We start from the raw sequence: 16,276 nt of genomic DNA, 5'->3' as shown, positions 1-16,276 counted from the left end.
AGCTAACTATATAAGGGTTGCCACCTTGGCCATGTTTTCCTGGATACCTATAAGTTACACTTGCTGCAAGGTAAGCAGGGCGGAACATGTATTGTGCCTCTGGACATCACATGAAAAGTGTTGCTGAACAGCACAATACATGTTCCTCCCAGCACAACCTGCAGCATGTGTAACTCATAAGTGTCCAGGAAAACATGGCCGAGGTGGCAACCCTAAATTATATATAACCATATAAACAAATCAATAATGGTCTGATATTACTGGAAAAATTATCTGAAAAGTTATTCTAAAAATGAAAACCATGATGTAAATTTGTCTTACTGACTAGTGATTTAAATCAAATCTACCCTGCCCACAGTGTTTGCATTTACCCCCTGTAAAGGAAGTTTACTCCATGAATCAACCAGCCTTGCTGTGAAGAATTGCAACTTACTTCTTACCCTGCTACCCTTCAAGTTTGAAGCCATGACCCCTTATTCTGGTGGTGGTCTTTTTTTATATTTATATTTATATATATATATATATATAATTATATATATATATATATATATATTATTTTTTATTTTTTTCAGCTTTACTAAGCCTCTTAATATAGTTGAAAGTTACCATCATATCACCCTTTTCTTCTCTAATCTATACATATTTGTCATTGAGCTTTTCTTTGTAAGTTTTATTGTTTAGACCATGTACCATTTTAGTAGCCCTCTTTTGAACATTCCAATGTATTAATATTCATATGGACATATTGCCTCCAGAACCACACACAATGCCCAGGATGAAGCCTAACAAGTGATCTGTAAAGCGGTCTAAGAACCTTACAATTCCTGCTGCAAACACCTCTACCTGTGCAACCAAGCATTCTACTGGCCTTACTTGCTGCAGTACAGCATTGTTTACCATATTTCCAGCTGTCTCTAAATAATAATTCCCAAATCCTGTTCTTCTTTTGTATCAGTCAAAGAGAGACAATTGTTTTGAATTATCTGCAAAGACACATACCTGCCTTGTAGCCCTTATCTGATATCGCTGCCTATGCAAATTACATCTGAAGATTATATACAGGTTACACTTTGCAAGTGTCCCACTTTTGCCTTTGGCATGGTTATTAAAAAAGAAAATGTAATATAATACACACCTCTGAACGTGGTGATACAGCATGATTTTGTGCTTCAGTCTGTGATGAAATATGCCCATTAGTAATGTGGTTCTGAGGAGCAAGATTTGTTTCAACTTTGACATCTTCTAAGCCAGGTATGGAAGACAGCTGAAATTAAGAAATAATGTCAATAAACACCCACTTATGGTAATAAAAATGTACTTCTCAAAATGGAAATGCTAAAAAAATATACAGATGTACCTCAGAGATATTGTGGGTTTGATTCCAGACCACCACAATAAAGTGAATGCATATAAAAATTATATTTATACTATACTGTAGTCCATTAAAGGGATATTAAACCCCAAAAATGTCTTCCATGATTTAGATAGAAAATACAATTTTAAACAACATTCCAATTTACTTCTATTATCTAATTTGCTTCATTCTTTAGATATCCTGTTTTGAAGAAATAGCAAGGCACATGGGTGAGCCAATCACACAAGGCTTCTATGTGCAACCACCAATCAGCAGCTACTGAGCCTATCTAGATATGCTTTGCAGCAAAAGAATATCACGAGAATGAAGCACATTAGATAATATAAGTAAATTAGAAAATTGAACGCTCTATCTGAATCATGACAGAAAGAAAAATTGGGTTTCATGTCCCTTTAACCCCTTAAGGACCACAGCACTTTTCCATTTACTGTCCGTTTGGGACCAAGGCAATTTTTACATTTCTGCAGTGTTTGTGTTTAGCTGTAATTTTCCTCTTACTCATTTACTGTACCCACACATATTATATACCGTTTTCTTGCCATTAAATGGACTTTCTAAAGATACCATTATTTTCATCATATCTTATAATTTACTATAAAAAATTTTTATAAAATATGATGAAAAGAATGAAAAAAAAACACAAACACTTTTTTAACTTTGACCCCAAAATCTGTTACACATCTACAACCACCAAAAAGCACCCATGCTAAATAGTATCTAAATTTTGTCCTGAGTTTAGAAATAGCCAATGTTTACATGTTCTTTGCAAGTTATAGGGCAATAAATACAAGTAGCACTTTGCTATTTCCAAACCACTTTTTTTTTTCAAAATTAGCGAGTTACATTGGAACACTGATATCTGTCTGAAATCCCTGAATATCCCTTCACATGTATATATTTTTTAAAAGAAGACAACCCAAAGTATTGATCTAGGCCCATTTTGGTATATTTCATGCAACCATTTCACCGCCAAATGCGATCAAATAAAGAAAATCGCTTACTTTTTCACAACCTTTAGGATTCTCACTGAAATTATTTACAAACAGCTTGTGCAATTATGGCACAAATGGTTGTAAATGCTTCTCTGTGATCCCCTTTGTTCAGAAATAGACTTATATGGCTTTGGCGTTGCTTTTTGGTAATTAGAAGGCCGCTAAATGCCGCTGCGCACCAACACGTGTATTATGCCCAGCAGTGAAGGGGTTAATTAGGTAGCTTGTAGGGAGCTTGCAGTGTTAATTTTAGCTTTAGTGTAGAGAACAGCCTCCCACCTGACACATCCCATCCCCTGATCCCTCCCAAACGGCTCTCTTCCCTCCCTCACCCAACAATTGTCCCCGCCATCTTAAGTACTGGCAGAAAGTCTGGCAGTACTAAAATAAGTTTGTTTTTGTGTGTGTTTTTAAAAAAAAAAAAAAAAAACATTCTGCTGTGTAGGATCCCCCTTAGCCCCCAACCTCTGTGATCCCCCCCCCAAACAGATCTCTAACACTCCCCCTCTACCTTATTGTGCGCCATCAGCTGTCTGCAAGTACCCAATGTGCCTTAAAATTATGTTTTTTATTTTAAAAGAATTTCTGTAGAGTAGCTGCCCCCCTCGATATCCAACCCCCTCACCCCCTCACCCCCTCCCAGATCCCTTAGCTAATAATTACCACCCTCCCCACCGTATGCACTAACTGAAATGTTTCATAGTGTAGCAGTTCCCACCCGCTCCCGCCTGTGCACACCCTCGGTGACCCCGCCCACAATCCCGCCCCCCCTCTTGCTCTTTCCATTACCGATCACGGATGGCTAAAATATGTTATTGCAGGATGCCTCAATATCGAGGCATCACTGCAATAACATGAAAGCGGCTGAAAGCAATCAGGATCGCTTCCACCGCTTTCAAACATCAACAACGTACAGGGTACGCGCCCTTTGTCGTTAAGGACCTTTTTTTGTGGGACGTACCCTGTACGTTGTTGGTCCTTAAGGGGTTAAGCGTGCAATAGCATTATGTCTAAAATACCTTAATAAAAAATACTTTATTGCTAAAAAAAAAATTGCTAACCATTATCTGAGCCTTCAGTAAGTCATAATCGTTTTGCTGGTGGGGTGTTGATATGTGTATATACATGTGTATTTATGTGCATATATGTTGGAAAAATGGTGCTGATAGACTTGCCCAACACAGAGTTGCTACAAACCTTCAATTTGCAAAAAGAGCAATATAGCAAAGCGCAATAAAATGAGTTATGCCTTTACTCTAATGTGTTACAAAATTGTTTCAATACACATTGTATGAGCAAGTATAACTATGCTACAATGTGTATGAATACATGTATTGTGTATCTAAATTTGAATGTATAAATGTGGTAAATGATTTGATTTTACCATGCTGATCAACTTAAAATGAGAGGCATGTGACCTCTCATGCTATAAGGGCAATCTCCTCTTTAAAAAAAAGGGGTTATTCTAAGTAAACCAGAAGGGGAAATAGGAGAGCTGTAAAAATCCATTCCCTCCACAAAACAAAAACCAAAACCTGGTGGCCAGTGGAGCAGGAATACACTATTTTTACAGTGGTCACCTACATCTTATTGGGACACAAGACTACTTAATTTTAAGGGCAGGATTCTTTCATTCAAAAGAGTGTTCTCATGTAGCATAGAGCTGGAATAAGACATGAACTATTAAAAATCCCCCATCAAGCTTGTCTTCCTAACATTTTCCCCATGAACAAGAATCTTATGTTTATTCTATATATTATATATACACACAGTCCTAAAGGGGTGGGAAAATATCCTTTTACTAGTCCATATCACATTTAGAACTTTTGTATTATAATATTTAATACTATACATAAAACTCACATAATTAAAATGAGCATTAATACATTTTGTGCCAGACATATTTTGAGCATCCCAGTAGAACATGGTTGCCAACATTTTGAAATATAGCAGCTGCATCGAATTTTTTCACTACGTGGTTAAAAAAAAAATTCTGAAAAATACTTCTGTATAAACAAAACACCAACTGATCAATGTTTTCAACAAGACATACTGTACTGTTTATACTGTTTATATTCCACATATAAAAAAAAACAAAAAAAAACTTTGAACACATTGCCAAATCGTCCTGTTTATGTTCGCTCAGTTGTCAGAAACCATATACAACTAATGTAAAACACGGAAAGGGGACTGCACTCCAAAACCGGACCAGGTACACATCCCATGACCCAGCAACATGCCAGCCCTGGGTGCTAAATAGCACTCACAAAAAGCTGTGCCGTCACCAGAGCCATAGGCAGTTAACCCCAGACATGAGTGGGTGCAAGAACCATGGGGGATTATAAAACAAATACAACACATAAAGGAAAACCAGCACTCACCAGCTATCTCACAGCTAAGATTTAAAATGGAAAAGTTAGTCACCGCATCTGGCCAAATGGGACAAGCTCAGGCACAACGGCAAGGTCCTTTCCAACACCTGAGTCCCTAACACAGCCACACAATGCAGGCTCTCAAAGCCAGACAAACTGGGAACAAGGGAGGGGTGCACAGGTATATGAATCACCCAGCAACATACAAAACCCAGAAAGGGGACTGCACTCCAAAACCGGATCAGGTACACATCCCATAACCCAGCAACATGCCAGCCAAGGCTGCTAAATAGCACTCACAAAAAGCTGTGCCGTCACCAGAGCCATAGGCAGTTAGCTCCAGACAGGAGTGGGTGCAAGAACCATGGGGGATTACAAAACAAATACAAACACATAAAGGAAAACCAGCACTATTTAGCACCCAGGGCTGGCATGTTGCTGGGTGATGGGATGTGTACCTGGTCCGGTTTTGGAGTGCAGTCCCCTTTCCGTGTTTTGTATGTTGCTGGGTGATTACATATACCTGTGCACCCCTCCCTTGTTCCCAGTTTGTCTGGCTTTGAGAGCCTGCATTGTGTGGCTGTGTTAGGGACTCAGGTGTTGGAAAGAACTTTGACGTGGTGCCTGAGCTTGTCCCATTTGGCCAGATGTGGTAACTAACCTTTGCATTTTAAATCTTAGCTGTGAGCTAGCTGGTGAGTGCTGGTTTTCCTTTATATACAACTAATGTGTCAGCCTTCAATTTAAAGGGGACATGAAAATCAAAAACACAGACCATGTGATTTTAAAGGGATCCTAAACCTAAATGTTTTCTTTCATGAATCAGATAGAGTATGCAATTTTAAGCAACTTTCTAATTTACTCCTATTATTCATATTTTTTCGTTCTCTTGCTATCTTTATTAGAAAAGCATGAATGTAAAGCTTAGGAGCCAGCCCATTTTAGGTTCAGCACCTTGGATAGCGTTTGCTTATTTAGCCACGAATCAGGAAGCACTATACAGGTGCTGAACCAAAAATGGGCCAGCTCCTCATCTTTACATTCTTGCTTTTCAAATAAAGATAGCAAGAAAATAAAGACAAATTGATAATAGGAGTAACTTAGAAAGTTGCATGCTCTATCTGAATCATGAAAGAAAAAATGAGGGTTTAGTGTCCCTTTAAGACACTTAAATTCTAATATCGAAATTGCATCTGCATTCTTTTGTTGAAAAGCATACCTAGGTAGGGACAGGCGCAGTAATACAGTGAGCTAGCTAGTGATTGGTGACTACACACATTTGTTTTTTGTCATTGCCTCAGACATATTCAGCTAACTATCAGTAGTGCACTTCAGGGTTTAAATGCATACTTACAAGCAAGTAATAAGACATTTTTGCACTTTTATGTAATTTTAAATAATTTCAGTCCACTGAAGAATACATAGTATCAATTTGTGTGTAATACATAATAACATGATGGTATATTAATTTGTTTGATTTACCGTCTAGTCTGCCTGTTTGTCAATAACAGAATGTATATTTATACAATAAAAACACTGTCACCCTGTGAGTAAATACACTAAATCAAAAAATAACAAAAATGAGTGTAAAATATATACACACAGTTCCCCAAACGAAAATATAAACAAACCAATAAAATGTAAAAGTTCAACCAATCATCCTTTATTGATTCACCACAGCTGGCAGATGTTCCTCAAAAGAAGAAATAGAAACAAAATATCATACTGTAACAAGTTGCAAATGTATAATCCTTTACAGGTGGATACTAGTACTCACATTCTTAGAGCTATGTTACATCTAAGTAAATAGCGCAATACAAATCCCCAGGGTTTCCAGTAGAGAGTATAAGTACTTGGCCCACTTGGGGATATACAATAAGATGCCGTTCAGCAGTCCCAGAGTATAATAAGAGAGTGTAATAACACGCATAACACCGGCATCTCCTTTCCTTTGTGGTTTTCCCCTTGTGTTCGGTCCAACGTACGTTTTACCGACGTATGCGGTACATTCTTCTCCTTCGAATGCCGTTTTTTTCAAGGTATCTTTGGAAAAAATGCATACAGTGGTGAAACGTACGTTGTACCTAACACAAGGGGAAAGCCACGAAGGAGAGAAGCCAGTACACATTCCAAGCGTGTTTGTAGACTCTGTTATTATACTGTGGTACTACTGAACGGCACCTTATTGTATATCCCCAAGTGGGCAGAGTTCTTACACTTGCTACCGGTTTTATACCTTGTTAAGTAGTAGTATGTACCCTGTTTTTATAGAATTAAAGTTTTTACCTAAAGAAGTGATCCGGTCGGGTACCCTGGGGATTTATATTGTGCCATTTACTTAGAGCTAACGTAGATCTGGAGAATGTGAGTACTAGAAGTATCCACCTGTAAAGGATTCTACATTTGTAAATTGTTACACTATGATATTTTGTTTCTATTTCTTCTTTTGAGGAATATCAATAAAGGATTATTGGTTGAACTTTTAAATGTTATTGGTTTGTTTATATTTTCATTTGGTGCACTGTGTGTATATATTTTGCACTCATTTTTGTTATTTTACAGAATGTATATTTGCTACATATTCACAAGGATATTCTAATCTATGCATGCTACAGTAAAAAAATAAAGGAAATATCTACAAAGATGGCTGAATACTACATATTTTATCAATACATTAACACAACTTAGCAACTGACATGTACAAACAAAATAATCAGGTACACTATTATCAATGATTTATTATTATTATCATCGTCATCATAGGTATTTGTACAGCGCTAACAGGTTCCGCAGTGCTATGAACATAGGTGGTATATAAAAACAATTACAGGGAACAAATGGGCAGAGGGTCCTGCCAAGAGTTGCACTGTTGTAGTCGGCTCTTATGAAGGTGGACCACAAACAGCTGGGCTCATAGGCTTACATGCTATGGGGGTTTAAGGGGATAGCAGTGGAGATAGGAAAGTTAGTGTAGGTTGTATGCATCCCTGAATAGTAGAGTCTTCAGGGAGCACTTGAAGCTTTTAAAACTAGGGGAGAGTCTTATGGAGTGAGGCAGAGAATTCCATAAGATGGGAGCCAGTCTGGAGAAATCTTGTAAACAGGAATGCGAGGAGGTAACAAGAGGAGGAGGAGAGGAGGAGATCATGAGCGAAGCGAAGGGGTCGGGAGGGAGAGTATCTGGAGACAAGGTCTGAGATGTAGGGGGGAGCAATGCAACTGAGGGCTTTATAGGTCAGAGTGAGAATTTTGTGTTTAATCCTAGAGGCAAGAGGAAGCCAGTGAAGGGATTGTCAGAGAGGTGCGGCAGATGAAAAGCAACATGTAAGGAAGATGAGCCTGGCAGAGGCATGCATTATGGATTGTAAAGGAGCCAGGAGGCTGCTACAGAGACCAGAGAGGATGGAGTTGCAGTAGTCGAGGCGAGAAAGGATGAGAGAGTGGATTAAAATCTTAGTTGTGTCTTGTGTAAGGAAATGTCTGATTTTAGCGATGTTTTTAAGGTGGAAGCGGCAGGCTTTGGCCAAGGACTGAATGTGAGGAGAAAAAAGAAAGATCTGAGTCAAGTGTGACCCCAAGAAATCGGGCATGTGAGGGTATGGTAATGATGGAGTTATCAACAGTTATAGAGACATGGGGTGTGGAGATTTTGGAATGATAATATTAAGGTATCAGATGGCAGACATCTCTGAGTTTTATGGTGGACTTTAATGGACAGTACAGACCTTACGATTGTTTTATAAAATGTTTAATTATGCTTAGCAAAACAACTTTGCAATATACTTTGATTATTTATTTTACCTTCTTATCATGTAGTTTAAATTTAACTACAAAATTGTGAGAAGTCTTAGAATTGAAGATGCACACTGAAGACGTGTAAAGGCTAACCATGCTGAGTTCAGGTGTTAAGTCAGTTCATGAGATTTCTGCCCTACTATAGCTGCCCTGGTCAACTGTAAGTGCTATTATTGTGAAGTGGAAACATCTAGAAGCAAAAACAGCCCAGCTACAAAGTGGTAAACCTTGCAAACTTAGTGTGCGGCCATCGAGTGCTGAAGTATGCAAAAATTAGCTATCATACTGTTGCATCACTCACTACAGAGTTCCAAACTGCCTCTGGAAGCAACATCAGCACAATAACTATGCATTGAGAGCTTTATGGAAAGGGTTTCCAGACCAAGCACACTGTACCCAAGCCTCACATCAACATGCACAATGCAAGTGTCAAATGAAGCAGTGTAAAGCACGCCGCCACTGGACTCTGGAGCAGTGGAAATGAGTTCTCTGGAGTAATGATTCACTCTTCAAGATCCGGCAGGCTGATGGAAGAATCTGGAGATGGCAGATTAAAGGAAAAAAATACCACCCTGAATGCATAGTGCCTACTGTAAAGTTTGGTGAAAGAGGGATAAGAGTCAAAGGCTATTTTTCAGGGTTTTGACTAGGCCCTTAGTTCCAGTGAAGGGTCATCTTAATACTACAGGATAAAGTCACTTTAGACAACAGACTTTATGGCCCTTTCCTGTTAAAGTATGACTTTGACCCTGTGCACAAGAAGAGGTCCATGAAGACATGGTTTGATAAGTTTGGTGTGGAGGAACTTGAGTTGTCTGCAGAGCCCTGACCTCAACTCCTGATGAACACCTTTGGTATAAACTGGAAAGCAATAACTTCTCACCCAACACCAGTGCCTAACCTTACATATGCTCTTTTGTTTGAATGGGCACAAATTCTCAGACACACTCACTCCAAAATCTTGACAGATGTTACAGATGCAAAGGGGAGCCACGTACATATTAATGCCCATGGTTTTGAAATAGGATGTCCACAACAAGCTCATATAGGTATGATGGTCAGGTGTCCACATGCTTTTAGCAAAATAGCATATGTCATACAAACCTTTGCATCCAAGATATTAAGGGTTGTTTCCATATGTTGAATGCGAAGAGACAGGGCAGACAGTTTCTGAAAGAAAGAATATTCAAATACATAAAGACACAAATTTTGTGTTGCGTGATGTGTGAGTAGATTAAGCTGAAAAAGTTATATGTCCAATGAGATACATTTGTCTAATGTTCTAATTAAAGGGACATAAAACCCAAACATTTCTTTCAGGATTCAGATACTGCAATTTTAAACAACTTTCTAATTTACTTCTATTATCAAATGTTCTACATACTCTTGGTATCTTTTGTTGAAAAGCAGGGACGAAAGTTCAGGAGGGTGCATGTGTCTGAACCTCTATATGGCAGCAGTGTTGCAAAAATGTTATCCATTTGCAGGAGCACTAGATAGCAGGACTATTTCTTGCCATGTAGTGCTCCAGACACCTACTATATTTTTAAAATTGTATACTCTGAATCACAAAAGGATTTTGGGGGGTTTTATTTCTCTTTTAGCCTCTTCATTACAAATTAGGCATCTCTCCTTAAAGGGACACTGAACCCAAATGTTTTCTTTTGTGATTCAGATAGAGCATGCAATTTTAAGCAACTTTCTAATTTACTCCTATTATCAAATTGTATTCATTCTCTTGGTATGTTTATTTGAAAAGCAAAAATGTAAGTTTAGATGATGGCCCATTTTTGGTGAACAACCTAGGTTGTCCTTGCTGATTGGACAGCACCAATAAACAAGTGCTGTCCATGATACTGAACCAAAAATTTGCTGGCTCCTTAGCTTAGATGCCTTCTTTTTCAAATAAAGATAGCAAGAGAACGAAGAAAAATTGATAATAGGAGTAAATTAGAAAGTTGCTTAAAATGTCTAAATCATGAAATAAAAAAATTGGGTTCAGTGTCCCTTAACTTCAAGCAGGAGTAGTATAAAAAAAAGCATTTCACTTGGAGAGGTTTAATCACTGGAGAGAATTCTAAGTACTTACGTTTAGTAAATTTAACCTCAGTCTACATTTAAAGCTATGAGTACGGCAGCTAAGCGGAAACGCGTAAGCTTGCACTGAGGGCATGTGTTTGTCTTATGTACATGTACCGCTTTTAAAGGATTATTAAAACATTGAAGTTTTAACTGCAGGTTCCGAATTTTGTATTTTTTCTAAATTTAACCTCAGTCTACATTTAACAAAAAAACTCTGGTGTTAGTCATAATATATATTGACCATTTATTGTCCACATTTCAACTGAAAATAATACATGCAAGCTTACCTCTTCACAAACAGTGGAAAAACGATTAAGGAATTGTACTGTGTGCACTACAAACTGATTCAGAAATGCCACTGTTCTTTTCTGCTGAATGGCAGGGACCTAAAATTGTTGAAACGTATTTATTTCAATCTAGCAGATAAACATTTTTACAAATAAGATAACAAATGTATAAAACATACACAAACTATAAAACTATGCAAATGCAAGCATATTATATCAAATGAAATATTGGTCATTGAGTTTGCAATAGGGTATAATATAGTAATGGGGAAAACAACGAAGAGAGCCTAAAACCTGATGACAGTGTAAATACTCACAAAAGTATAGCACTATTTGGGAGGGCAAATAAAGCAAGCTGGGCCTCTCAGTCTCCAGCTGACTGTGCAAAGAAAACTCTTCCATTGATGTGAACACAAGAGTATTGATAGAGCATTGATAGATGATTGAGATCTTTGTAAATAAAAATAACCTTGTAGCCAACGCAAAGACTCTCTCCTTTCCTTTCTCTCTCTCTGTGTCTTTTTTTTCTCTCTTTCTAATATCCTCTCTTTCTCTAATATTCTCTCAAACTTTCTCTCTCTCACTCTCTCTATTTGCATTTCTAGTTAATAGCAAAAAAACAGCACTACATGTTCATCAATGCAATGATGTTATACAGGTGCTAATAAATTATATGGAAGATATATGTAGGAGTATTTCTACACATTACATTTCATAGGAGAGAATAATTCAGTAAGATACACACCTTGGTGAGGTCTATTCCAGAACCAACTATGGGCAGTCCGTCTTCGTCCATCACAAAAGCTAACCATGAACACAGAGGTTCTGGCAGCAGTCAGCTGTCAACTCACGTGATCGCATCACTTCCGCACCATAGAGGAGGTTAGCTTGACTAGAGCGGCTGCGGATTTGATAAAGCCTTATTTTCCCTAACTCTTTACGCGCGTTTATATCAATCAGGCTTATCTGACGTGACATTATGTACAGTTATGGGCTATTTTCCTTCACTTTTGGCGAGGGCACAAAAAGCGGTCGCGAAAAAACGTTTTATTCTCCCTGGCAACCAAGCGGTTAAATGGAATACTGTTAAAGTCATAATCGTTGTGTACCAGAAAGTTTACAAAATCGCATGAGAAACTTGCCCAATTATTTTCTTTATATTAAAAGATGTATTCTGGGTTTTTTTTATTATTATTAAGAAATATTTGATAGTGAATTTAATTTTTCTAGAATAAAAATATTGCAGTTGCTCGATATGTAACCATAGTATACATTGAAGAAAACATCAAACTATAATTTGTTATGCCTTTAGAGCGGACTTCACGTGTTCAGTTTTTTTTTTTTACACATTTCTTTCGATTTTCAAATGTTTGGTGTTGTTTTAAAAAATAACCCATCATTCATCAAAATTACCCGACAAAAGACAAATAAACGACATTTTACAGAAAAATAAATACAACTCAACAAATGAAGATTTCTGGAAAAAAAACATAATTTATGATTACCTGATAAATTCCTTTCTCCTGTAGTGTAGTCAGTCCACGGGTCATCATTACTTATGGGATATTAACTCCTCCCCAACAGGAAGTGCAAGAGGATCACCCAAGCAGAGCTGCTATATAGCTCCTCCCCTCTACGTCACACCCAGTCATTCGACCGAGAACCAAACGAGAAAGGAGAAACTATAGGGTGCAGTGGTGACTGGAGTATGATTTAAAAATTTAGACCTGCCATAAAAAACAGGGCGGGCCGTGGACTGACTACACTACAGGAGAAAGGAATTTATCAGGTAAGCATAAATTATGTTTTCTCCTGTTAAGTGTAGTCAGTCCACGGGTCATCATTACTTATGGGATACCAAAGCTAAGTACACGGATGACGGGAGGGACAGGCAGGATCTTTATACGGAAGGAACCACTGCCTGAAGAACCTTTCTCCCAAAAACAGCCTCCGAAGAAGCAAAAGTGTCAAATTTGTAAAATTTGGAAAAAGTATGAAGAGAAGACCAAGTTGCAGCCTTGCAAATCTGTTCAACAGAGGCCTCATTCTTAAAGGCCCAAGTGGAAGCCACAGCTATAGTAGAATGAGCTGTAATTCTTTCAGGAGGCTGCTGTCCAGCAGTCTCATAGGCTAAACGTATTATGCTACGAAGCCAAAAAGAGAGAGAGGTAGCAGAAGCTTTTTGACCTCTCCTCTGTCCAGAATAAACGACAAACAGGGAAGAAGTTTGTCGAAAATCTTTAGTTGCCTGTAAATAAAATTTCAGGGCACGGACTACATCCAGATTGTGTAGAAGTCATTCCTTCTTTGAAGAAGGATTAGGACACAATGATGGAACAACAATCTCTTGATTGATATTCCTATTAGTGACTACCTTAGGTAAGAACCCAGGTTTAGTACGCAGAACAACCTTGTCTGAATGAAAAATCAGATAAGGAGAATCACAATGTAAGGCCGATAACTCAGAGACTCTTCGAGCCGAGGAAATAGCCATCAAAAACAGAACTTTCCAAGATAACAATTTGATATCAATGGAATGAAGGGGTTCAAACGGAACACCCTGTAAAACGTTAAGAACTAAATTTAAGATCCATGGTGGAGCAATAGTTTTAAACACAGGCTTAATCCTGGCCAAAGCCTGACAAAAAGCCTGAACGTCTGGAACTTCTGACAGACGTTTGTGTAAAAGGATGGACAGAGCTGAGATCTGTCCCTTTAAGGAACTAGCAGATAAACCCTTTTCTAAACCTTCTTGTAGAAAAGACAATATCCTAGGAATCCTAACCTTACTCCATGAGTAACTCTTGGATTCGCACCAATGTAAGTATTTACGCCATATTTTATGGTAAATCTTTCTGGTAACAGGTTTCCTAGCCTGTATTAAGGTATCAATTACTGACTCCGAAAATCCACGCTTTGATAAAATCAAGCGTTCAATTTCCAAGCAGTCAGCTTCAGAGAAATTAGATTTTGATGTTTGAAAGGACCCTGAATCAGAAGGTCCTGTCTCAGCGGCAGAGACCAAGGTGGACAGGATGACATGCCCACTAGATCTGCATACCAGGTCCTGCGTGGCCACGCAGGCGCTATTAGAATCACCGATGCTCTCTCCTGTTTGATCCTGGCAATCAATCGAGGAAGCATCGGGAAGGGTGGAAACACATAAGCCATCCCGAAGGTCCAAGGTGCTGTCAAAGCATCTACCAGGACCGCTCCCGGGTCCCTGGACCTGGACCCGTAACAAGGAAGCTTGGCGTTCTGGCGAGACGCCATGAGATCTATCTCTGGTTTGCCCCAACGTCGAAGTATTTGGGCAAAGACCTCCGGATGAAGTTCCCACTCCCCCGGATGAAAAGTCTGACGACTTAGGAAATCCGCCTCCCAGTTCTCCACACCCGGAATGTGGATCGCTGACAGGTGGCAAGAGTGAGACTCTGCCCAGCGAATTATCTTTGATACTTCCATCATCGCTAGGGAGCTTCTTGTCCCTCCTTGATGGTTGATGTAAGCTACAGTCGTGATGTTGTCCGACTGAAACCTGATGAACCTCCGAGTTGTTAACTGAGGCCAAGCCAGAAGGGCATTGAGAACTGCTCTCAATTCCAGAATGTTTATTGGAAGGAGATTCTCCTCCTGAGTCCATGATCCCTGAGCCTTCAGGGAATTCCAGACAGCGCCCCAACCTAGTAGGCTGGCGTCTGTTGTTACAATTGTCCAGTCTGGCCTGCTGAAGGGCATCCCCCTGGACAGATGTGGCCGAGAAAGCCACCATAGAAGAGAATTTCTGGTCTCTTGATCCAGATTCAGAGTAGGGGACAAATCTGAGTAATCCCCATTCCACTGACTTAGCATGCACAATTGCAGCGGTCTGAGATGCAGGCGTGCAAAGGGTACTATGTCCATTGCCGCTACCATTAAGCCGATTACCTCCATGCATTGAGCCACTGACGGGTGTTGAATGGAATGAAGGACACGGCAAGCATTTTGGAGCTTTGTTAACCTGTCTTCTGTCAGGTAAATCTTCATTTCTACAGAATCTATAAGAGTCCCCAAGAAGGGAACTCTTGTGAGTGGAAAGAGAGAACTCTTCTCTTCGTTCACCTTCCACCCATGCGACCTTAGAAATGCCAGTACTAACTCTGTATGAGACTTGGCAGTTTGAAAGCTTGACGCTTGAATCAGAATGTCGTCTAGGTACGGAGCCACCGAAATTCCTCGCGGTCTTAGCACCGCCAGAAGAGAGCCCAGAACCTTTGTGAAGATTCTTGGAGCCGTAGCCAATCCGAATGGAAGAGCTGCAAACTGGTAATGCCTGTCTAGGAAGGCAAACCTTAGATACCGGTAATGATCTTTGTGAATCGGTATGTGAAGGTAGGCATCCTTTAAATCCACTGTGGTCATGTACTGACCCTTTTGGATCATGGGTAAGATTGTCCGAATAGTTTTCATTTTGAACGATGGAACTCTTAGGAATTTGTTTAGGATCTTTAAATCCAAGATTGGTCTGAAGGTTCCTTCTTTCTTGGGAACCACAAACAGATTTGAGTAAAACCCTTGTCCGTGTTCCGACCGCGGAACCGGATGGATCACTCCCATTAGTAAAAGATCTTGTACACAGCGTAGAAACGCCTCTTTCTTTATTTGGTTTGTTGACAACCTTGAAAGATGAAATCTCCCTTTTGGGGGAGAGGTCTTGAAGTCCAGAAGATATCCCTGAGATATGATCTCTAACGCCCAGGGATCCTGGACATCTCTTGCCCAAGCCTGGGCGAAGAGAGAAAGTCTGACCACCACTAGATCCGTTCCCGGATCGGGGGCCCTCAATTCATGCTGTCTTAGGGGCAGCAGCAGGTTTTCTGGCCTGCTTGCCCTTGTTCCAGGACTGGTTAGGTTTCCAGCCTTGTCTGTAGCGAGCAACAGCTCCTTCCTGTTTTGGTGCAGAGGAGGTTGATGCTGCTCCTGCCTTGAAGTTACGAAAGGCACGAAAATTAGACTGTCTAGCCCTAGGTTTGGCTCTGTCTTGAGGCAGGGCATGGCCTTTACCTCCTGTAATGTCAGCGATAATTTCTTTCAAACCGGCCCCGAATAAGGTCTGCCCCTTGAAAGGTATGTTAAGTAATTTAGATTTAGAAGTAACATCAGCTGACCAGGATTTTAGCCACAGTGCTCTACGTGCCTGAATGGCGAATCCGGAATTCTTAGCCGTAAGTTTAGTTAAATGTACTACGGCATCTGAAATAAATGAATTAGCTAGCTTAAGGGTTTTAAGCTTATTTGAAATCTCATCTATAGTTACTGAGTCAAGAGTCTCTTCCAGAGACTCGGACCAAAATGCGGCCGCAGCCGTGACAGACGCAATACATGCAAGGGGTT

At 39.6% G+C, this 16,276-nt stretch overlaps 1 protein-coding gene across 1 annotated transcript in view; it reads right to left on the bottom strand.

Moving 5' to 3' along the window:
• Positions 1–11,755, bottom strand: part of WASHC3 (WASH complex subunit 3) — a 43,242-nt gene extending 31,487 nt beyond the window's left edge. The window contains exons 1-4 of the mRNA XM_053719814.1: positions 11,649–11,755; positions 10,904–11,002; positions 9,639–9,704; positions 1,136–1,264 (exon numbers count right to left, since the gene is read on the bottom strand). Of these exons, the coding sequence (XP_053575789.1) occupies positions 1,136–1,264; positions 9,639–9,704; positions 10,904–11,002; positions 11,649–11,699 (345 nt within the window). The 5' untranslated portion in view covers positions 11,700–11,755. The remainder of the gene's footprint in view (positions 1–1,135; positions 1,265–9,638; positions 9,705–10,903; positions 11,003–11,648) is intronic.
• Between the last annotated feature and the right edge of the window lie 4,521 nt (positions 11,756–16,276).

This window comes from Bombina bombina, chromosome 6 (assembly GCF_027579735.1).
Source record: "Bombina bombina isolate aBomBom1 chromosome 6, aBomBom1.pri, whole genome shotgun sequence".
NCBI classification, from domain to species: Eukaryota; Metazoa; Chordata; class Amphibia; order Anura; family Bombinatoridae; genus Bombina; species Bombina bombina.
The sequence above is the reverse complement of the archived record's forward strand: the minus strand, read 5'-3'. Positions and strand labels throughout refer to the sequence as shown.